The sequence below is a fragment of the Acinonyx jubatus genome, chromosome C2, assembly GCF_027475565.1.
Source record: "Acinonyx jubatus isolate Ajub_Pintada_27869175 chromosome C2, VMU_Ajub_asm_v1.0, whole genome shotgun sequence".
Classification (NCBI taxonomy): domain Eukaryota; kingdom Metazoa; phylum Chordata; class Mammalia; order Carnivora; family Felidae; genus Acinonyx; species Acinonyx jubatus.
The window spans coordinates 124,172,228-124,195,875 of NC_069384.1; the positions used below are offsets into that span (position 1 = coordinate 124,172,228).

Genomic DNA, 23,648 nt, shown 5'->3' on the forward strand with positions numbered 1-23,648 from the left:
AATTTTGCAATCACCCCAGGGATGAAAAGGAAAAGAGCCAGCTGCAGTGGGGTGGCACAAGAGGGTGGGGCATGGTTCTCTCTGACATCCTTCCTCTGCTAAAGTATTCAAAATATTTCTCTAGTCAGATATATGGGTATCACATAGCTATGTAAATATACAGCTATAATTCATAACTTTAAGACTCTCAAAACTGAAATCTCCAGGCAATGGTTTCCCTGGAGAACACTACCAATTTTTTTTTTTAATTAACACCAATTTTATACAACCTTTTCCCACAAAATAAAAGAACTTTCCAACTTATTTTATGAAGCCAGTATTACCCTGAAACCAAAATCAAAGATAGTAATATATTTTAAAAACAAAAACAAAAACCAACAGAACAATATATCTCATGCACTTAGATGCAAAAATCTTGAACAAAATACTAGCAATCCCAACTCAATAATGTATAAAAAAGATTATACACCATGACAAAGTGGAATTTATTCCAGGTACACAAGGCTAGTTCAACATTTGAAAATCAATTAATGTAATCCACCATATCAAAAAGCTAAAGAAGAAAAATCCTACAGTCATATCAATTGACACAGAAAAAGTACTTATAATATCTAACACTCATTCATGATTTTAAAAAGAAGATGTCTCTCTTCATGTTAAGAACAGCAGGAAGGGGAGGCTGGGTGGCTCAATCATTCAACTTTGGCTCAAGTCATGATCTCAAGTCATAATCTTGCAGTTCGTGAGTTCAAGCCCCACGTCAGGCTCTGTGCTGTCAGCTTAGAGCCTGGAGGCTGCTTAGGCTTCTGTGTCTTCCTCTTTCTCTGCCCCTCCCCCACTCATGCTCTGTCTCTCTCTCTCTCAAAAATAAATTTAAAAACGTTTAAAAAAAAAAAAAGAACAGCAGGGAGTTATCTCAATTTGATAAAGACCATCTACAAAAAACCTACTCATAATACCTTACTTAATGGTGAAAGACTTCAATGTTTTCCCCCTAAAATCAAGAACAAGGCAAGGATGTTCATTCTCACCACTTTTTTTTTTTTTAATTTACATCCAAGTTAGTTAGCATATAGTGCAATAATGATTTCAGGAGTAGATTCCTTAATGCCTCTTACCCATTTAGCCCATCCTCCCATCCTCAACCCCTCTAGTAATCCTTTGTTTGTTCTCCATATTTAAGAGCCTCTTATGTTTTGTCCCCCTCCCTGTTTTTATATTATTTTTGCTTCCCTTCCCTTATGCTCATCTTTTCTGTGTCTCAAAGTCTTCATATGAGTGAAGTCATATGATATTTGTCTTTCTCTGACTAATTTCACTTAGCATAATACCCTCGAGTTCCAACCATGTAGTTGAAATCACCACTTTGATTCAACATAATACTGAAAGTTCTAGCAACTGTCATGAATCAAACAAAAGAAGTAAAAGGCATTACAGATTGGAAAGGAAGTAATAAAACTCTCCCTGTTTGCAGATGACATGATAGGCTATGTAGAAATTCCCATGGAATGAGGGTGTCTGGCTGGATCAGTCAGTAGAGCATGCGACTCTTGATCTCAGGATTGTGAGGGTGAGCCCCACATTGGGTGTAGAGAATACTTTAAAAAAATAAAGGGGCACCTTGGTGACTCAGTTGGTTAAGCATCTGACTTGAGCTCAGGTCATGATCTTGCAGTTTGTGGCTTCAAGCCCCACACTGGGCTCTGTGCTGACACTACCGAGCCTGCTTGGGATTCTCTTTCTCTCTCTCTCTCTCAATCTGTCCCTCCCCCACTTGTGCACTCTCTCTCTCTCAAAATAAATACACTTGAAAAAAAATAAAAATAAAATAAAATCTTAAAAAAAGAGAAGATCCCACAGAATCTGCAAAAACAAAAACAAAAACCTCTTACAACTAATAACTGAGTTCAACAAGTATTATTATAGGATACAAGATAAACATAAAAAATTGTATTTCTATATATTAGCAATGAACATTTATATACCAAAATTAAAAATGCTATTTACAATCACTCAAAAAAATGAAATGGTAATAAATCTTAGGTATAGAACATATCTAGGATCTGTAGAGAGAAAACTCCACAATGCTGGTCAAGGATTTCAAGGCCAAACTAAATAAATGGAGACACATACTGTGTTAATGGACTGGACAATTCAACATAATTAAAATGGTAATTTTCCCCAAGTTCATATACAGATTTAATGTAATTCCTATCAAAACCCATCAAGGATTTTGTAGATATAGATAAGCTTTATCTCAAATGTATAAGGAAACAATTTTGAAGAAGAATAAAATGAGAGTAATAAATCTACCCAATTTCAAGACTTATAGTAATTGAGATTGTGTAGTATTGGCCAAAAAAAAAAAAAAAAGACACATAGACCAATGAAACAAAATAGAGATCCCAGAAATAGACCCACACAGATATACTCAACTGATTTTTGGCAAAGGCACAAAAGTAATTCAATAGAAGATGAATGGCCATTTCAACAAATAATACTAAAGCAATAGGACATCTGCAAGGCAAATGATAATACATCTCAACCTAAACCCTGCACCTTATTTTAAAATGAACTCAGATGGACCATAGAGGGGTACCTGGGTGGCTCAGTTGGTTGGGCATCAGACTCTTGATTTCGGCTCGGGTCATGATCTCACAGATGGTGAGATTGAACCTCGTAGGGCTCTGTGCTGGGATTGGAGCCTGTTGAAGATTTTCCTCTCCCTCTCCCTCTGCCCCTCCCCCTCTCACACACGCATGTACATGCACTCTCTCTCAAAAAGGATAGACTGAATGTAAAATGTAAACTCTAAAACTTTTAAGAAAAAACAAAGGAGAAAATTTTCAGGGCTAGGCAAAGAGTTCTTACTCTTGACACCAAAAACTAGACTCATAAAAGGAAAAATTTATAACTGAGCATCATCAAAATTAAAATCTTTTTTTTTTTGGTTTATTTATTTATTGACTGATTTTGAGAGCAAGACAGCAAGAATGAGCAGGAGAGAGGCAGGGCAGGGGGCAGGGTGGGGGAGAGAGGATCTGAAGCAGGCTCTGTGCTGACAGCAGAGAGCCCAGTGCAGGGCACGAACTCACAAACTGTGAGATCATGACTTGAGTTAAAGTCAGACACTTAACCAACTGAGCCACCCAGGCCCCAAGATTAAAATCTTTTGCTCTGCAAAAGAACCTATTAAGAGAAGGAGGAGACAAGCTACAGAATGGGAGAAAATATTAGAAAACTACCTATCTCACAAAGGACTCATGTCTAGAACATGTAAAGAACTGTTAAAAATCAACAGTAGAAAAGCAAACAATAATTAGAAAATGGGAAAAAGACATGAAGAGACATGTCACTGAAGAGAACATACAGATGGAAAATATGTACATGAACAGATGTTCAACACCATTTGCTATTAGGAAAATGCAAGTTAAAACCACAATGAAATAGCAACACACAGTTATCCAGATGGCTAAAATAAAATAAATAATTAAAAAAAAAAAAGACAAAACCAAATCCTGGTGAGGATGCAGAGAAGGTGGATCACTCATATATTGCTGGTGGTAATGTAAAATGGTATTTGCCATTCTGGAAAATACATTAGCAGTTTCTTGTAAAACTAAACTTATAATTACTGTACAACCCAGCAATTGTACTCTTGGGCATTTATCCCAAAGAAATTAAAACTTCTATCACAAAAGATCTATACACAATGTCCATAGACAAATTGGAATTGACCTATATGTCCTTCAAGAGCTGAATGGTTAAACAAATTATAGAATATCCATCCATGGAATACTAAAAGGAACCAATTAGTGACACACAAAACAACTTAGGAATCTCCAGGGAACTTTGCTGAATAAAAAAAGCCAATCCCAAAAAGTTACATACTGTATGATTCTATTTATATAACATTTTGAAATTATAAAATTTTAGAAATGGAGAACAGATTAGTGGTTGCCGGAGGTTAGAAACAGTGGGGAAGTGAGGGTGGTGAGAGGGAGGTGGGTATAGTTATAAAAAGGCAACAGGAGGTATCATTGTGATGTCTGAACTGTTCAGTATGCTGACTCTGGTGGCAAACACACAAACGTATACACACACTTGTCCACACACACATAAACTAATGTGTACAAGTAAAACTGGAGAAATCAGAACAAGACAGAATTGTATCAATGATGTCAACATACTGGTTGTGATATTATGCTACCGTTCTCCAAAATACCACTGGGGGAAACTGGGGTCCCTGTATTATTTCTTTTTTTTTTTAAGTTTATTTATTTATTTTGAGAGAGAGAGAGAACACGTGTGCAGTCTCACGTGAGCGGGGGAGGGGCAGAGCTAGAGGAAGAGAGAAAATCCAAAGCAGGCCGAGTTGTCAGTGCAGAGCCCAACACAGGCTCCACCTCACGACTGTGAGATCATGACCTGAGCCGAAATCAAGAGTCTGACACTCAACTGACTGAGCTACCCAGGTGCCCCAATCCCTATATTATTTCTTAAAACTGAATGTGAATCTAGAATTTCCTCAACACAATTTCAATTAAAAAATACAACCATAATATCATGACATATTAATAGTATTAATTCTGATTATGTGAACGACAGGATATATTTTAAAAGATCATGATGGGCGCCTGGGTGGCTTAGTCAGTTAAGCATCGGACTTCAGCTCAGATCATGATCTTACAGTTTGTGGGTTTGAGCCCCACATCGGACTCTGTGCTGACAGCTCAGAGAGAACCTGCTTCAGATTCTGTGTCTCCCTCTCTCTTTCTGCACCTCCCCTCCTCACGCTCTGTCTCTCTCAAAAATAAAATAAACATTAAAAAGAGAGTTTAAAAGATCATGATGGGATAAACTCAAAATGAAATGCACCTAGGAAAAATGTGAAGTTCTATAATTAGGTCCAGTCAATTAAATCAGTGAGGGAGACCTGTTTAGGGAGGGTAACCTGATGATTAGGTCACTTAAGGATTTAAGCAACACACTCTGAGGTTGAATTACGCAGTATGTCTTTCTTCATAAGAAGGCACCTAGGGCAGGAAAACAGCAAAAGATGTCCCAACCTTTAGGTGGTTCCATTGTGTTAATGCAATAATTTGCACTTGTGTGACTCTCTTCTACCTGTGGAACTTCACAGAATCCATTCACAAATCCATTGTGGGCAAAATACTCAGTCTCATTCCTTTATCAAAATGAAAACTGCTGCTTCTTTTTGAGCCCTAAAGGTAACGTCTTTAATATCCTTATGCTATTTGTATAGTGTATTCCAAATATCATCTTTGTTTTGCCCGGGTTTATATAACACATGTACACTGGGTATGAGATGGAAAAACAGTAATGCCCATGAACTACTGAGGCCAGGCAACATTTAATAGAGTTACATAGAAAGTACCATGGCACTGCATGAAGAATGATTCCTTTTCTGCTAGGACACTAACCAGGAAATAGGAAATGACTCTATGAGATGGAAACTCAAGCCAAAAGTGATTCTTCCCACCTTCAAAGTGTTTAAAAAAAAAAAATCCTCTCCAACTGTTACAGAATATGGTCTTGAGAACACAGTTAAGGGGAGAAAAAGAAAACTTTGTTATGCACACAGCATTCTCCTTTATAAGAAGTGTCCTCAGTCATGTGTATTGATGTCAAGTCTCTGAAGAAACCAGTTAAAAAAGACTCTACCTGATATAAATGTGCAAGTGCAAAAACAAAGAATACAGTTGACCCTCAAACAACAAGGGATTGAACTGTGCAGGTCCTCTCATACACAGATCTTTTTTGATAAATACAGTACAGTACTATAAATGTATTTTCTTATCCTTATGATTTTCTTAATGGCATTTCTTTTTCTAGCTTACTTTATTATAAGAATACAGTATATAATACATGTATTATATGAAATGTGTTAATCAACTATTTATGTTATTGGTAAGGCTTCTGGTCATTAGTAGCCTATTAGTAGTCAAGTTTTGGAGAGTCAGAAGTTATATGTGGATTTTCTATTGCACCGGGATTGGTATGTTGTTCAAGGCTCAACTGTATAGTCAAGGGGAAAGTAAGAGTAAACTTGGAAGTGTGGACAGGACAGAGATTAGCCACATTGAGGAGGGTGCAAAGTCTGAAAGAATTCTATCTCTAGCCATGCTGGATAGGAATTCGTGCCAGAGTTGGAGAGAGATCCTGGAACCCTCTGTATGATCTTTTGGTTCCTTGTAAATATTTATGCTTTTTTTGCATAAAGAAATTTAGCATCTTAAAACAACACACGTTTATTATGTTACAGTTCCGTAAGTCAGGAGTCTTACACAGGTCTCACTAGGCCTATGAGTTGGCAGGACTGCATTCTTTCTAGATGCCCCGGAGGAGAATCTATTTCTTTGCCCTTCCAGCTTCTAGAGGCTGCCTACATTCCTGCTCATGGCCCCCTTCTTCCATCTTCAAAGCCAACAATGGCTGATTGATTCCCTTTCATGCTTCAAATTTCTTCCTCCTCCTCTTCTGTCTTCCCATCTCTCTCTCACTGCACCCAGAAAAGGTTCTCAATTTTTCATGTATTAGATTGGGCCCTCTCTGATAATCCAGGATAATCTCCCAGTCTCAAGGTTCCATAATATTAATCACATCTTTAAAATTCCTTATTCCGTGGAGGGTAACCTACCGCAGGTTCCAGGGATTAGAGCATGTACATCTTTGGAGGACCATTTTTCTGCTTATGACATGGGGCTTACACTACAGAGGATATTGGCTCTATAAACGACACTATGCCCTAAAATTCCTCCCTCAAATACAGTCAATTATTGTAAGAAAATTACTCTGTATATGAGCAGAAGAAGAAAAGGCCAAGGCTGAGCGAGGACATGGCTGCTGAGCAGGCTGCTGGCATCACTCGCTGCTGCAGAAACTGGTGCCTACAACCCAGCTTTAAAAGGTACGCAAACAAATTCATGCCTCAGGAAAGTGACAGATTAATTCATAGTCTTAAAGTATGGTCTTTGGATCAGCAGCATCACATTACCCAGAAGCTTATTAGAAATGCAGACTTCAGGCTACAACCTACATTTTATTGAACCGGAATCTGCATTTTAACAAGATCCCCAGGTAATTCATACGCACATTAAAGTTTGAGAAACATGGGTCTAGAGGCTATTCTCAACCATGGCTGCCCCATTAGAATCATGAGGGAGATGGTTTGATTTTGTTTGGTTAAGTTTTGTTTTAAAATAATTTCAGACTTAGAGAAGAGTTGCAAAATGTAGTACAGAGAGCTCCCATATACCCTCTATTTCATATACCCTTCTACTTCAGCCATCCATATGTACATAAGCATAGTACAATTATGAAAATCAAGATATTAACATTGATACAATATCATTGATTAAGCTTCAGGTTTTATTTAAATGCCACCAGTTTTTCCCCTAACGTCCTTTCTTTTTTCCCAGGAACCAATCCAGGATCCCACATTTAGTTACCACATATCTAGTTAGTCTCCTCCAGTCTGTTCTTGGTCTTTATCTTTATGACATTCCCTTTTTTAAAGAGTACTACTCAGTTGTTTTGTAGAATATTCCTCAGTTTGGGTTTTGCTGATGTTTTCCCATAATTTGACTGAGGTAATACTTTTTGGCATGTATTCACAGGGAGTACATGATGTTAGTATGTCTTATTCCTGGTGGTGTTAGGCGTCTCTAATGTAAAAAGTACCATTTCCCCCCTTTTTAATTAATAAATAACTTAGGGGAGATACTGTGACACTATGAATATTCTGCTTCTCCTCAAACTTTCATCCATTAATTTTAGCGCTTACTAATGGCTAGTATTTACAACAATTACTGCTGGGATGTTCTAGTTAACGGTGATTTTTCCATTTATTAATGAGAATTCTGTAAGGAAGAGCTGTTCCTTCTCCTCTATTTATTTATTCATTTATTCCTTCGTTCAACTACTTATATTAGTATGGACTCATGAATATTTATTTTATTCTATTGTTACTTATTTTGTTACTCAAATAATTCCAGCTTTGGCCATTGGGAGCTCTTTGAGATTGGTTCCTGCGTCCTTTTGACTTACTCCCACTCCTCACTCTCTTTTTTCATGTTATTTTTATTAATAGAATTTTTATTTTTGGAATTATTTTAGATTTACAGAAAAAACTGCAGACAGTACACAGAGTTTCTATATATTCTTCACCCAGCTTCCCCCAATACTATCATCTTACATAGCCATGATATATTTGTCAAAACTAAGAAACCAACATTGGTGCATTACTACTAACTAAACACACTTATTTGAATTTTGCCTGGTTTTCCACTAATGTTCTTTTTCCAATCCAGGATTTAATTAACGATACTCATTTCATTTAGGCCTCCATCCTTTTTGGAGCACTTTCTTACCACAAATGTTCTAGACTTGTATTTTCTCTGCCCAGTCCTGGAACAAACCACTTCTCTCAGAAGGCCCACCCAGGGAGTTTTGAAACATCCCAATGACCAGGAAGCACCCTAGATTAATTAAGTCAGAATCTCTGGCTGTGAAACCCAGGCATTTAAGAGCTCTCCAGGTGATTGCAATGTGCATTTGAGTACCACTAATCCAGACCTTACCAACCCCCCCACTCCGTTGCCAAAGAGTAGTTGAAACTATAATAGTAAAGTCCCAAACGCCAAAGACTTAAATGTATTTCCCAGCAGGCCTTTAGGTTTCCTAAAGACAAGAGACTCCAATTTGTCCATCTATAATCAGTGCCTTGCCCAGAACGCAGCACATAGTGGGTACCGGAAGTGCCAAGTGATGAAAGCTAAGTAAGTGAAGCAAGGCTTGGCTCCCTTCATGAAATTAGCCTCAGCCTGACTTCCTTTTTCCTAATCCCCTATGTTGCTTTGGATATTTTTGCTGCTAAGTAAAGGCTCACCGCAAAGCCCCTGGGCAAAGTTTCCAGGCAGAAATCCTTGTTTCTCCTCCCTACAATGATGCCATGCTGGCTTCCTCCCACTGGGTCTGCTGTCAGCTCCCCTCATTTGGGTTCCTTTCTGCCACTTTCACCTCCAACAGTCTTTATGGCAAATGCTCAGAAAAGGTAGTACCATTCCTTTATTCCCTGTATTTTGTCCTCCCTTTTCCTGGTGTGCTTCAGTGTCTCAGCTGCTTCTGCAGAGAAGTGCAAAGGGCACAGGCTCTGGAATCAGCCAAACCAGAGTCAAATTCCAATTCTCCCGCTTACGAGATGCATAAACTTGGGCAAATCACTGAACCTCTTTGAATCTCTGTTTCCTAGGATGTAACATGGGGATAACACCACCTACCTGACAAGATTGATGTGAGAAGTCAAGAGAACATTTTTGCTAATCTGGAGCACAGTGTGTGCTCAGAAACGGCCAGTGTGATTGTTGCGGCCATTATTATTGTTGTTGCTGTTGGTAGTAGTAGTAGTAACAGCAGCAGTAGCAGCAGTAGTAGTATGGGAGTAGTAGTAGTGGTGGTGGTAGTAGTGGGAGGGGGAGGAGGAGGGGGAGGAGGGGGAGAGGGAGGAGGAGGAGAAGGAAGGGGAGGAGGAGAAGGAAGGGGAGGAGGAGGGGGACAAGGATGAGGACGAGGAGGAGGAGGATGAGGATGAGGAGGAGGACAACGAGGACGAGGAGGAGGAGGATGAGGACGAGGAGGAGGAGGATGAGGAGGAGGAGATGGAGGAGGAGGATGAGGAGGAGGATGAGGAGGAAGACTAGGAAGAGGAGGACGAGGATGAGGAGGACGAGGAGGACGAGGAGGATGAGGAGGAGGACAAGGAAGAGGAGGACGAGGACGAAGAGGACGAGGACAAGGAGGAGGAGGAGGAGGAGGAGGAGGACGAGGAGGAGGAGGAGGATGAGGAGGAGGAGGATGGTGAATAGACTGTGCTAAACCCCTGACTTGTGCTTGTGCAGATAAACCACAGAGTGACCTCTGGAAAGTCCAGCAATTACCTTTACCTCATTATAATAATAAAATCTCCACCCAAGGAGGAGCACACGGTCCATTTACCTAACATACACTGTATGTACAGGCATGTTGCCTTAAGGTGCATGTGTGACCTTATGCCTACCTCTATATACCATGACAAGGCCTCCCTATCTGAATATTCATCCTAACCCTAAATAAAAGGAACCCATTCACCCTTGGGAGTTACTGCTTTTGAAGCCATTCCCCCATGATCTCCTTATCTGCTGCAAATACAAGTTTTCTTTGTGCAACAAATGAAGCCGGTGCAGTTTCTGACTCCTCAAGAAGCGAACTCACATGGGTTCAGTTACATAACTATGTATGGTGATGGATGTTAACTAGATTTATTATGGCGATCATTCTGCAATATGTACAAGTACCAAATCATTATGTTGTATACCTGAAAGTAATATAATGTTATCTGTCAAGATACCTCAATAAAGGGAAAAGAACCTGGGGGGAAAAATGCTGAGCTTTCCCCTTCTCATTCGGCCTTCCCATCTTCTCCCTCTGGCTTAGTGCAGGGAGTGTTTTTCTGGCAACTTGTTCCACCAACTGATCAATCAGCTAACCGACCAATTAACCAACATGTTTAGCCTATGCTAGGAGCTTCGAGGACACCAGAAAAGATGCCCAGGCCCTTCCCTCAGGTCAGTGCAATTAACAGAAGTAGCCCACCCAAGTAGAGTATGTGGGGTCAAGGGTCAAAGGGGACAGCAGTCCAGCAAGGGTCTGAAAGAAGAGCAACCCATCCAGAAAGATGATAGGAGGTTGGGCCGGAGATGGTGTTTCTGGTGGGAAGCATCAGAAAAGCCAGGAGGAGGAAATGAGGGTGTTACATGTCAGTGTGAAGACAGCAGCTGCCTGTAGTTTGTATTTGTTGTCGAGGAATAGTGAGAAATAGACTTGAGGCCTGAATATGCTGGGTCACGAAATAAACAGCAGATTCGAACACCATGTGTTGAGCAACTGGGACACCATAAATCTGATGTTAAAGCCGATTTTAAACATTTGCAAATCACTTTAGCAGTAAGTTGTTGCCGAATTGAAACTAAAACAATTAGTTCTCAGTTAAAAAAAAAAAAAAAAAAAAAAAGACAAGACAGGAAGTACTCAAGGCTCCTACCAACACTGCAAAGTGCCCAGTACCTTGGAGCATTAAAATTAGAAATTTCTCTTAAAGGTGTTTTGACATGAAGAAACATCAAAGACTAAAGAGCTTCAATTTTGGAACAATAAAGCATGTAGGTACAAGCAGCCAGGGGTGGAGCAGAGAAAATTATGTAAAACTGACTGGTAGGGAAAATGCCCCAAACCAAATTTTTTAAAATGCTATGGAATATCCAACTGCTACTCTTTCTGCAGTGATCAGGAAAGAAGTCCAATTTTTGTAAGTCTTATACCCAATATCAAGGTTGCAAAGTAAGCCTTTTTATTCATGTGTATTTTGTTAGAATCTTTATCTTACTTTAACCTGTCCTTACAGATAACATCTCCAAAGCACACAAAGACTGAGATGACCATGTTGTGCCTTTTAAAACCAGATGAGATAAATAATAAAATGCATGGAGCTCTGCTAACCTTTAAACTATTTGTTCTGACATTTTATTTTTCTAGATTGTTCTGTGACCATTCGGAAAGAGATTTCCAACTAGAATGCTGGCTTTTGCTTTGTGATATGGGGATGAAGGTTTAGGAAGTGAGAAACCTTTTTATAGAAACAGACATAAGATGTTCTACACATATGTTACAACTCCAAATTCTGCTGAAGTTATTTTTCACCTTCTTAACCTATATTTGAATCCCAAGCTATTGGCTATATTCTAATTCGTACTTACCAATGAGCAAACATGGAATCAAGGTGTAGAAAAACCACATGATAAGACTTGCCAAAATTTCTTCTAGAACCGTAGAGGGGGTCTGTATTTGGCCAACTCAGCTCGACCTGGAACACCATTTCTTTCCAGAATGAAGCATTCTGTCCATCTCAGCCATCCTTGCTTCAGAATGTAGATGTTGGAGCTGAGGTCTGAATTGCTGTGAAGCCTGAATTGTTCTAGGAGGAGCCAGCCCAGACAGCTCAGAAGGGGCGGGCTGTGCAGCACCCTCCTTTCTGTCCAAACCCATATATTGCATCAGAGGGAGTGGTCTAGGAGAGCTCCAGAGAAAAGATAACTCTGAGGAGCTTCCATAGAGGCCCCACTGGTGGTGAGCCAGCAAGATTATTTTACCCTCTCATCAAATAGCTATCCTCTTCCAAGTCTCCATCTTGTGAGTTCATTCAAGCTGAGTACTTATTAGCTCCTTGTGCTACATACTTCAGAAAAAGTAGTTAAAATTTTTTCTAATATAAAATTTTTAAAAGGTCAGAAGGTAAAGAATATAGCTTTATATTTGCTTCTATTGGCAAAAAGAAAACCTGGAAGGAGATACAGAAACTAATAAGATTGGTTACCTTGGGGCAGAGAAAGAGGGAATCGGGAAGATGTAGGAGAAAAATGGGACTGACTCCTTGCAATATATTTTGTGTGTTTGGGGGCTTTCCTTGGAAATTTTTTATTGTGGTAAAATACACATAACATAAAATTTACCTTCTTGATCATTTTTAAATGTACAGTTCAGTGATATTAATTCAAATTGTGCAACCATCACCACCATTTGTCCCCATAAATCTTTTCATCTTGTAAAACTGAAACTCTGTATCTTCCTTCCCCTTAGCCCCTGGCCACCACCACTATACTTTCTGCCTTTATGATTTTGACTACACTAAGTATCTCATATAAATAGAATCATGCAATGACTTGTCTTTCTGTAACTGACTTACTTCACTTAGCATAATGTCATCTAGGTTCACCCATATTGTAGAAAATTGCAGAATTTCCTTCTTTTTTAAGGCTAAATCATATTCCATTGTATGTATATACCACAGTTTGCTTATGTATTCATTCACCCATCAGTGGACATTTGCGTTGCTTCCACCTTTTAGCTATTGAATACACTGTTATGAATATGGGTATAGAAACATCTCTTTGAGACCCTGCTTTCAATTCTTCTGGGTGCTGTATCTTTTTATACTGTGTGATGTATACATTAGTGGGAGAACATGGGTTTTAGAGTACCGCAGATTTTGTTTCCAGTTTCAGAACTTATTTGCAATATAACCTTAAGAAAGTTAATCACTTATTCTTTCAACAAACACTCACTAAGGGCCTACTGTATACTAGATCTGGGAATTCAATAGTTCCTGCCCTAAACCAAAAACTTACAAACTAGTGAGGAAGATACGTATGGAACAAACAATAAATCAATATTGAAGATGAAGTGACAGATATATAGGAGCATTAAGGTAAAATATCTAACCTAGCCTGGGGGATTAGAGAAGTCATCCTGAAGGAAGTGACTTTTAAGCCGAGTAATAAATGCTGAAAAAAATTAGTGAGGCATGGTGTGCTTAGGGAACTACAAGAAGTTTCATTCAAATAGAGAGCAGCAAGGCTGGGTAATGGGGCTCAAAGGCAGACAGAACCAGGATTCCAGACAGCTTTGAATGCCTTGTTGAAAGGTTAGAGTTCATTTTGAGAGCAATGAAGGTCAAAGGAGGGATTAAAAGCTCAAATCTGAGCATGTTATTCCCTGCATTTGAGCTTTAAAAAGTTTATGACTGGAGTGGAGAAAACAAACAGTAGAAGGGGCCAAACTGGAGGCAAGAGGACAAGGAGTAAACTATGTTGGTCAGTGAGATGAGAGATGTTGTTGGCTTCCATTAGGTTTTCCTAGGTCTGTAGACAGAAGTGACTAAATTCAAAAGATGAAGGAGGTAGAATTGACAGCTCTTAGATTTAGAATGGATTAGGAGGGTGGAGAGGGAGAACATGACTTTCAAGTTCTAGGTTTGAGTAACTGGGTGGATGACAGCACCTCAATTGAAATAATGGAAAGGAGGAGGGAGAGGTGGTTTAAAGCCAGGCAGGGTTGAGGGTGGTACAGTAAAAGGTTGCATGTGTTAAGCTTGATACACTGCAACTTGAGATGCTTATGGGGCAGCTGCAGTCTAAGTATGTTAATGATCTTTGTCTCAAGTCGGTGTCAAGGGTATGGCACCATTTCCCCTACCTTCAGCATTCCAGTGGTAGCTGAGACCAGGAAGTGGGTGAGAACATTCAAGGAGAGTATGTAGATTAAGGAGACATGTGGATGTGCTCCTGGAGAAGACTCACATATAAGAACCAGCACAAGAAAAAAGAAACAGGGAGAAAAAATAGGTCACAGAAATAGCCCTGGAACAAACTATGGTCCTGGAAATGATGAAGGATGGAGAAATCAAGGGGGAGTGCAGAAGCGTCACTGAATTGATCGTTGAAAAATGTCCCCTGGGGGCGCCTGGGTGGCTTGGTCGGTTAAGCGTCTGACTTCGGCTCAGGTCATGATCTCATGGTCCGTGAGTTCGAGCCCCGCGTCGGGCTCTGTGCTGACAGCTCAGAGCCTGGAGCCTGTTTCAGATTCTGTGTCTCCCTCTCTCTCTGCCCCTCCCCTGTTCATGCTCTGTCTCTCTCTGTCTCAAAAATAAATGAACGTTAAAAAAAAAATTAAAAAAAAAAAAAAAAAGAAAAATATCCCCTGGATTTAGCACCAGGAAGGCCATTGTAATCTCACTAAGGAATTTCAGTGGAGAGCTTGGATCAGAAGATAGTTGTAGGTTGAGAAGTGGATGGGAAAAGTAGTACTCCTTTGATGTGAAGGGGAAGAAAGCAACGCCATAAGCCTCATGTTTTCATTAACACAATAGACAATATTTTACATAGTAGTTGTGGGATTAAAGAATACAGACAAAACAAATTAGCCCAGTGCCAGGAAATCAGTAGGCTTCACAAAGCTGTATTAACCATTTGTAATATTAATAATGTTAACAATAAACACAGGGGTGGCTGGCTGGCTTAGTCAGTGGCAGATGTGACTCTTGATCTCAGGGTTGTTGGTTCGAGCCCCACATTGGGTGGAGATTACTTAAAAATAAAATCTTTAAAAAAATACAGTAAATAGTTTACTCTAATTAAACTAGCCCTTTAGTTAGCTCTGCTAGCTAGCCCTTTCCAGCTCCCCATCTTATGGTTTGGCCCCTGGATCGGCAAAGAAAGGCTTCCAGTTCAAGATCTCTATTAGAGGGTAGTAGTTAAAAGAATGGGCTCTAGAGACACAATCGATTGGCATCTGGGATCTGCCACTTACTAGCTGTTTTTTAGGCAAGTCATCTAAACAGTCTGTTTTAGTGTCCTCAATTATAATAGTACCTAATTCCTAGCACTGTTGTGAGGACTAAGTGAGATGGTACACTTAGAATGGAGTATAGCAAAGTAAGTCTACAGTAAATATTAGCTCTCTCTCTATATATATACATATACATACACATATATGTATATATATATATATACACATATATATGTGTGTGTGTGTGTATATATATATATATATATATATATATATATATTTTTTTTTTTTTTTTTTTTTTTTACTACATCATGGTCAAGAACACTTGGTGGATACTCTCCTCGATCCCAGCAATGTGAATCAGTGGCCACATCTGTGTCCTGACCTCTGGTCACCAGCTGATTGTACAGTCTCTCACTGCTCCCCTGGCATCTGATACTGGTTCCCTTTGCCTTTGGGTCTGGACACACCCCAACTTGGGAGTGCTTCATATATGCTGGCCTCACCACCTGTCCCCAGTTTTATCTTTGTTATCCCAGTCCTGGTTTCCTAATTCCTAATTCCTCTATCCTAAATCCCCTTCTGCCCACAATCTCCATTTAAAAGCTAACAGTAATAGTCAACGTGTACTGGGTATCTACTATGTGCTGGGAATTGTCTTAAAGACTTTCCACAACCATAAACATTTCCATGTTTTATACAACAGACTTGCGAGGTAAGATTTCATTTCCAACTTTTCAGATTAGGACAGGGCTCAGAGAAATTTATTTACTGTATATCAGAGAGCCTGTCAGGGATGGAGACAGGAATTCCAACCAAGGTTTGCATAACTCCACGTCCCTGTCATTCACCTTACTGTCCTATAATGTGTTTGAGGAGCGCAGTGTGGTGAGTGATCCCAGAGATTAGCAATGGTTTTAGGGAATAGACAAATCTCAATAGGGAATCCTAAGGATCTACCAATTTAGATTTGGGTCAGAGAGATGCATTCAGTTTAGCATTCCAACTGGGAGAATGGCATGAGCCAGGCCCAAGGATTGAAAAGTTGCAGGGAATACAGGAGAATGGAAAGGAAAAGGTAAGTAAACAGAAAATGAGACAGAAAAACACTTATTTACTTATGCTGTGGGGGAAGGAGAGTTATTCATCAGACTTTGGGTCTTAGGATAGTTAAGCACTATGAGTCCCTGTTAAGATGGCTGTCTGCCATGCTGACAAGGCAGGATTGCCTACCAATCCTTCACAAGCCACTGCAAGGAGAGTCTCTGTCTTGGGCTCAGCACACTCAAGGGACACTGAGGGCTAACGCTACCTGCCTGCCACAGCTTTTGAATGACAGTCTCTTGTCAGGACTGGTTCATGACTCAAGGAACTCAGACCATCCACCTCTGCTTGGGCCTGACATTAGCGAGGACTTCTGGAGGGCTGTGCTTCACCTAGTTCTTATCCTGGCCTAGACTAGATATCCCCACTCTGATCTTGCCTTTCCTCTTCAGACTTTGAGGTACTTCTTTCTATTCCTTCTCATTAGCTGGTTGTGGTCTCTTGTCTAGGCAACATGCCCAAGCCAAACTATCCTTTAACCTGTTTCCTGCACTTCTCAGGTTAATGTCTACTGCTTTCCAGAGTTGAAGGATCATCTAGGTCTGAAAACGAACTGCTGGAAAAACAAAACTATTTCCTACCATAAGCAAGTAGAGTCTAGAAATAGGAATTTTTTTGTTATGCTATTTGCCACTCAACTATTTGATATTTAATTATGGAAGAAAAGGAAAGGAGATAAGTTTTTATGGAAAGGTAGAGAGGCAGTGGGTAGGGATTAGGAGGTTGATGGTCAAAGAAGAGATCTCTAAAAAGCCCTCTGAGTCCTGTAGGGCAGGGACTAGAATGAAGCAAGGGGCAGTAGGGTGCAAAATTTGAAGCACAGACTGTTAAGGTTGTGCAAGATAGGTCCTGGTGCCCTGGCATAGACTGCATGATCAATTACTTCATTCCAAAAACCATTCCTTGACCTTCTTGGCACAGAGTAGTTCCCTTCCCTTTTCCGGGATTTCTAAGTATCTAAGTCCTGTGTTTTTAGTACATCTAACATTTAGTTCTAATCCAGTCTCAATTTTTTTAAGTTTATTTATTTTTGAGAGAAAGAGCGGGAGAAAGGCAGAGTGAGAGAGAAAGAGAAAATCCCAAGCAGGCTCCGCACTGTCAGTGTGGAGCCTGCTGTGGAATTCGAACTCAAGAATAGTGAGATCGTGGGGCACATGGGCGGCTCAGTCGGTTAGGCATCTGACTTCGGTCAGGTCATGATCTCACGATGCGTGAGTTGGAGCCCGTCAGGCTCTGTGCGGACAGCTGCAAGCCTGGAGCCTGCTTCGGATTCTGTGTCTCCCTGTCTCTCTCAAAATTACACATTAAAAATTTTACAAAAAAAAAAAGTGAGCATCGTAATACAATTTTCAAATGATTATGGTTACTGTATTTTCACTCAACCACTGGTATAACCCCAGTGAGTTGTCAATGATTCTATTAAGTGGAGCACACTATGCTCGAAGGTCAATTTTTAAAAAAAATGTTTATTTTTAAGAGAAAGCGCAAGCATGAGTGGAGGAGGGGCAGAGAGAAAGGGGGACAAAGGATCCGAAGTGGGCTCTGCGCAGAGCCTGATGCAAGGCTCAAACTCATGAACGGTGAAATCGTGACCAGAGCTGAAGTCAGACATTCAACCAATTTAGCCATCCAGGTGCCCTGAAGGTCAATTTTTTTTTTTTTTTTTATCAGAGGCTTCCTTTAATCACCCTATGTAAATTAACACCTCACTCTTACTCTCAACCCCCACAACCTGCTGATCTATTCTTTCTTTAGAGCACTTCTCCATCAGGCATCACTAGAAAGGTAAGTTTTATGACAACTTTTAGACAACTTTGTCTATTTTCTTCACTATAACATTGCTAGCTCAGAACTCTTGATACTTAAGCATTCAAATATTTGTGGTGAGTTGGTTAGATGGATGGATAAATATCTCCAAAAGCTAAACACTGACACACAATCATACACAGATGTAACGGTTCAAAAATTATTTTTTTCATCTTGGCACCAAGTGATTAGCATATGCCCCAAGGAAATCAGTATTTGTTTTCTGTAACATCCTCGTTATCTATAATCTAGAAAACATATCAAAACAAGTAAAATTTGGCATTACACTCTCCTAGAAACAACAGGCTTGAATATTCAGGGATTACAAATTTCTTCTAAAGAATTCAAGAAAATCAATTAATAACCATTCCTCCAAAATAGAGAACACGTCAGTCTTATTCTGGAACCCACCCGTCCCCATAATTTCCCAAAGGCTATCTGCAACTTTTCCAGATACAAATTTTTGTAGAGCCAGCCCAGAAATTTATTTAAACCAACTAGATATCTTTACCTTAGATGTCCATTTTGTCTATTTATGTTTTCCTACTTCAGTCATTATGATTCCAAAAGGTACCAGAAAACATGAAATAAAGGAAATTGGCTACTCTTTTTATCTTTTGTGGTTATAACTACAAATAAAATTAGCAATATTACAAAATGCTGAGTCCAGCTTTACCTAGTTTTAAAAACAGCTTAAAAAGTAATTTGAGAGAAACATTTAAAAACAAGCCAGACTGGTAGGTAAATTAAATGTGCTATGCCACTGTAGGCAACAGGCCAATTCTGAAATATTTGATAATGAAAGTGTTCTGGCCAACAAACATATTTTTAAAAGGGCACTTTGGCTTAAAACATTTACCTCTATGAACACGGCCAATTATAATTGAAACTCCTTCTGTCCTTCAAAATCTCACAATTTCATTTTAGGTTCTACTCCTTAAAAAAGTCTTGGCAAACGGTGTACACTTTCAGATCAAAAGAACATCTCGTTAGTAAACTAGAAAAATGTATTTCAGTTCTTTGGTCACTTGGTTTAGGTCCTGTAACAACAAGAAATTAGGGTGTGGAGTATGCATAGCATACTGGTCTGCACGTGTTTAGAAGATGAGAGAGTTGAATCAGATAAACTTGCTGAACCAATAGAACCAGCTTATGAGAACACAGAAGCTTCCTACTTGCCCAGAGTAGAATCAAATAATGGTTTTCCCTAGCAGTAATGTATTTTTTTAAAAAGTCCACTGGATGCTCTTCAGAACATAAAATGAAGATGTCATTTCTCTTGTATCAAATGTCCTTTAAGGAAGAAATGACTACAGTTGTAAAACCATGATATTAAAGATGAGTAAGTTAAAGCATGTTGTAATACTACATTTCTAATTTGTTGATTTGGACATTGCATCTGAGGTATTTCTGAAAAATGATAGTTTCCAGATTCTAAACCAAAAAAATCCATGTTACAGGAAAGACAGGGTCTAACAAAAACTACATTTGGAAACATGAACTGGGGGGGTAAAGGTTGGGAAGTAGATTAGAGTTTTTGGGGGGCTTTTGTTTCTTACCATGTACATCAGTAAACATAAGGGGACCATTCACATTAGGTTCTATCCAATAGTCACCTTGTGGGAATTCAACTCTAGGATTGCCAGCTTATTATTCAAGGTAAACCAGAATTCTGAATTTTATGTGAAATTCCCCAATTTTTAAATGTTAACAATGACTTTTTAAAGCACTGTGTGGGCTGTATTCCTATTTGGCTGTACGCTGAACAGGGTACCTGGCCAAGATGTGGGAAAGGGGTAGTGATGAAATTTGGGACTTTTCAACAAGGAAAAAGGCTGGGCTTGCATTGATGGGGCAGGGGAAAGAGGTTTCCTAATTCTCACAAAAGTACTTAAGCTGACAGTAGTGCCCCTACTTCTTTGCAATCTCTGGATTAGATGACAGAATGAGAGCATTAAAGCTGGAGATAATTTATGTGCCACAGATCTATAAGGATGGTCTTTTCCTAACAACCCAAGTTACTCATCTGCTAGGCCTTTTTCTTCTTCCAGCAATAGCAATGGATTAGTCTTCCTGTTTTCAGTGATATACCTGGGACACTGTCTTGAATTACGCTACGCACCTGTGTTACTGTTCATAGTAAAAGATACATTATATGTGTTCATATATATCCAGCTGAATCCTAACAACTTATGACCAATTAACAGCTACTGCAAAAAGCTATTCATTATTGAACTTATATAAAGTTCTGAAATAAGTTCTTCCAAGATTTTGGAGAAGTTATTTATAGAAGTGGGTTGGGCAGGGTTATGTGTGTGTGTTATCTGTGTTTAAATTGATGGCCAAGTGTCTCCTTCTATGTGGAAGAAAATTTCTGTAATACTGCTCTTCCCAGAACTCTCCTTAGTCTAAAGCAAGCACACAGAGGGCAGTGTGGTATGATACAGGACGTACCAGGCTGGGAATAAGGAAACCTGGTTTCCAATAAAGTAAAGACCGGTTTAAGACTTTTAAAAAACTGATAAAACATTTCAGTACAAAATTCCACAGTTCCCAGTGAGGTTTTCATCCCATAATAACAAGAGCACACAATAGATATTATTGGCTCATCATCTCCCTGGCATTTGCAGGCCACCTGGTGCAAATCCACCTGGTCTTGAGAAACTATAGGACTTGAAAGAAGAAAAATGTGGCAACAGAAAAAGAAAAGATGAATGATGATACCTTTTGTATCTGTGTGGAATAGGTTTTCTCTTGTCTGCTTTGACAAATGAAAGAGTTATACAGCCTGCTCTGCCTGCCTCACCTACTGGATGCTCTTCAAGCTCTGTTTTGTTGAACAATCAGATGCCCAACTCTGATGAGCTGAAGATGAGTAAACGCAGTGCTTGTTAACATGGTCATAGGGGCTATCTGGGAACGCTCTAGTTATTATAAATCTAACTGTGGCACAGAAATGTGCAATCTACTTCCACTGTTACTCCATTCCTAGCTGCTTTCTCAAAATCCTTAACATAAGCTCAGCAGAGTTTGCTATAAATAGTTCGTGACTGTGATACAAAGTATTAATTGATTAAAAAAAAAAAAAGACTGGGGGAAAATGGAGAAAAAGAAAGCATTGTCAAATGTTTAAAATTAAATAAAAAGTTGTTTACTACCTAGTCATATTTATAACCACTTTAAAACTATTCTCAACTTCAAGTGATTTTATAGCAAAAAAGGTATATATACATGACTTTTATTTCCATTACACTTGCCCACTAATAATCTTAATAAAAAAGGGAGACTGACAAAGATAATGAAATATGAACTGAAAAGCTTTTAAAAGCAGATGTGATGAAAATGAAATATTGTACATCGATGTCTTAATTATATTTGCAGACTCCTGTTACTTAGTGGGAAAAGCCAGGGCTGCCACCCAGTGGCAATGTAAGTCTTTAAATGATTTTAAGAATTAAAGAATAAAAAATATTTAAAATAATTTTAAAAACACAAAACCAGAAACCTCATGTATTGGACAACTTCAATTTTAACATCAGTAATTTTGTTGTATGAAATGCTTATCTAGAACATACTGAAGAACAGAAACATTTATTTGCTTAGGCAGCACTGGGGAGTTTTTGAAAATATCGTATGATTTCCTAGTAAGTTATATGGCTTTAGTAAGCATTTTAATTAAAATACTGAAGGTTACTTTGCTTAAATTTAAATTCCAGAATTAATAATGTGGGGTTGGGGAGCTAAGACCACAAAATACAGCTGTTTTCTTTCTTCTGTGACCTGCAGAAGTAGATTCAATACTCCAGAGTAGTCTCCCAAAACTTCTGCTTGTTAGTAAACAAAAACCTAATAGAAACCCCTGCAAAAGTAAGATTTTAAAAATAACCTTCTCTAACCATTTGGCACATTCCATTTTTTCCTCAGGTATAATCAATTTTAGTATCTCAGTCGACAAAACTCAAAGCTAAAAGGAGGAAATGAAAATAGTAGAAATACCATGCCTGGTAATTACTGATGTTCAGAGGTGGGAAGAAACCAAGTAACTCACTGCGTCCTATTTTCCCAACATTTGGCCACAGCTTTTTTTCACACTGACATAGATATCAACATACCCCAAAACAAGATGCTTTGGTAAAATAACAACAGAGAAAGAATAATATAACACTAAAGCATCCACTTAGAGTTTGAAAAGCTAAATATCTCAGACACTGTTTTATTCTCCTGAATAACCAGTTAAGAAAGAAGCACCCCCTCAAAAAATCTTAGAAATTCAGAGATTTTTGTTTCCAATAGCTGTAAATTAAAAGTATACAAGACATATTTTCTAACCTATATCCCATTTGTTTTGCTTTACAATGAAGACAATAATTTTTTTAAAATGGGAGACACAACATACTTGATATTTACAATGGCTTACAACAAATACCTGAAAATAATTTCTAATTTTCCATTTATTATTGCTATTTAGTCACAGAAAAGATCAACATTCTCCATGAAATTTATTTTAGCATATGCCATATAATGATATAATAATTTTATATGAAGAAAAACCACTGCGGAAATGACTAACATGGTCCCTTACAGGGAAATAAAGGAAAAAAAAAAAAACCCAATAAATTCTTCCATATAAAGACTTCTGATCTGCATCATTTTCTCAAAATATAAAACCTTAATATTAGAAGCAAAAAGAAAAACAGCAAAGAAAACAATAAAAAAGAAGACCAAGGATAAGGAATTGCTTTGTGCAGATGCTTTGCATATGTAGTATATATGTATGGGCTGAGTTATAATAAAAATACTTATGTATTACAGTCATTCTCATGTAGAGTTAGAAAGCAATTTCCAATCAAGCATGACTGGACTGACATTTTCTCAGTCTTCAATTACGTGACGAATTATAGCCGTGCAGCAGTCACTTCTGGTCAGTATTATCATGACAAATGCTTGATAAGATACAGTTTTTCTCCTTGTTCACTTGTAAAAATTGGTGCCTTTTTGTAATGTTCTACAAGTTCTTCCATGGTGCTGAATTTACGCTGCCCAATACAGTAGACAGTCTCTTTTAGTTGAACTTTAAAATGCTTGTTTTTCCCTTGTGCTTTTAGTGATACAGAGAAATCATTTGGCTAAAAGAAAAAAACAGGTAGGGTAAACATTATGAAAGACATCTATTACCATTTTTATATTAAACTAATAATAGCTAAAATCTGAGCACTTACTAAGGCTCTAATTAAATTATTTACATAGATTATCTCCTTTACAACTTCTAACAAACCTATTTTAGAGATGACAAAATTGAGGCCAAGAGAAACTAAAAATCATCCATCTAGTTAATAAGAGAGCAGGATTCAAACTCAAGCAGACTCCAAAGTCTCTTAAATAATATGCTCTAACGCCCACCAGCAAATCCTTTAGTTTAACATCTGGGACACAAGAGCTAGCTTTTCTCCTATCAGACTATTGGAGCAACACATGAGAAAACGTGGGCTAATAGTAGCTATCCTACAGACTGAGATAATGCTCTGAATTCTCAGACAGTAAGACACTAATGAGAAATC

At 38.6% G+C, this 23,648-nt stretch overlaps 2 protein-coding genes across 9 annotated transcripts in view; both read right to left on the reverse strand.

Annotated features, from left to right (window-relative positions):
* The window catches only part of IL20RB (interleukin 20 receptor subunit beta), a 36,120-nt gene extending 21,777 nt beyond the window's left edge, over positions 1 to 14,343 (reverse strand). For 3 of the 4 annotated variants that reach the window (XR_008297975.1, XR_008297976.1, XR_008297977.1), the window contains exon 1: positions 11,814 to 14,343. Coding sequence is in view for 1 of the 4 variants with exons in the window: in XM_053221413.1 (XP_053077388.1) it covers positions 11,814 to 11,853 (40 nt within the window). In the remaining 3 variants the exon portion in view is untranslated. The remainder of the gene's footprint in view (positions 1 to 11,813) is intronic. The other variant, XM_053221413.1, reaches the window with a different exon arrangement.
* A 7,944-nt stretch (positions 14,344 to 22,287) lies between these two features.
* Positions 22,288 to 23,648, reverse strand: part of NCK1 (NCK adaptor protein 1) — an 81,657-nt gene continuing 80,296 nt past the window's right edge. For all 5 annotated transcript variants that reach the window (XM_027061782.2, XM_027061781.2, XM_027061783.2 and 2 more), the window contains one exon: positions 22,288 to 23,216. In XM_027061782.2, the coding sequence (XP_026917583.1) occupies positions 23,022 to 23,216 (195 nt within the window). In that variant the 3' untranslated portion in view covers positions 22,288 to 23,021. The remainder of the gene's footprint in view (positions 23,217 to 23,648) is intronic.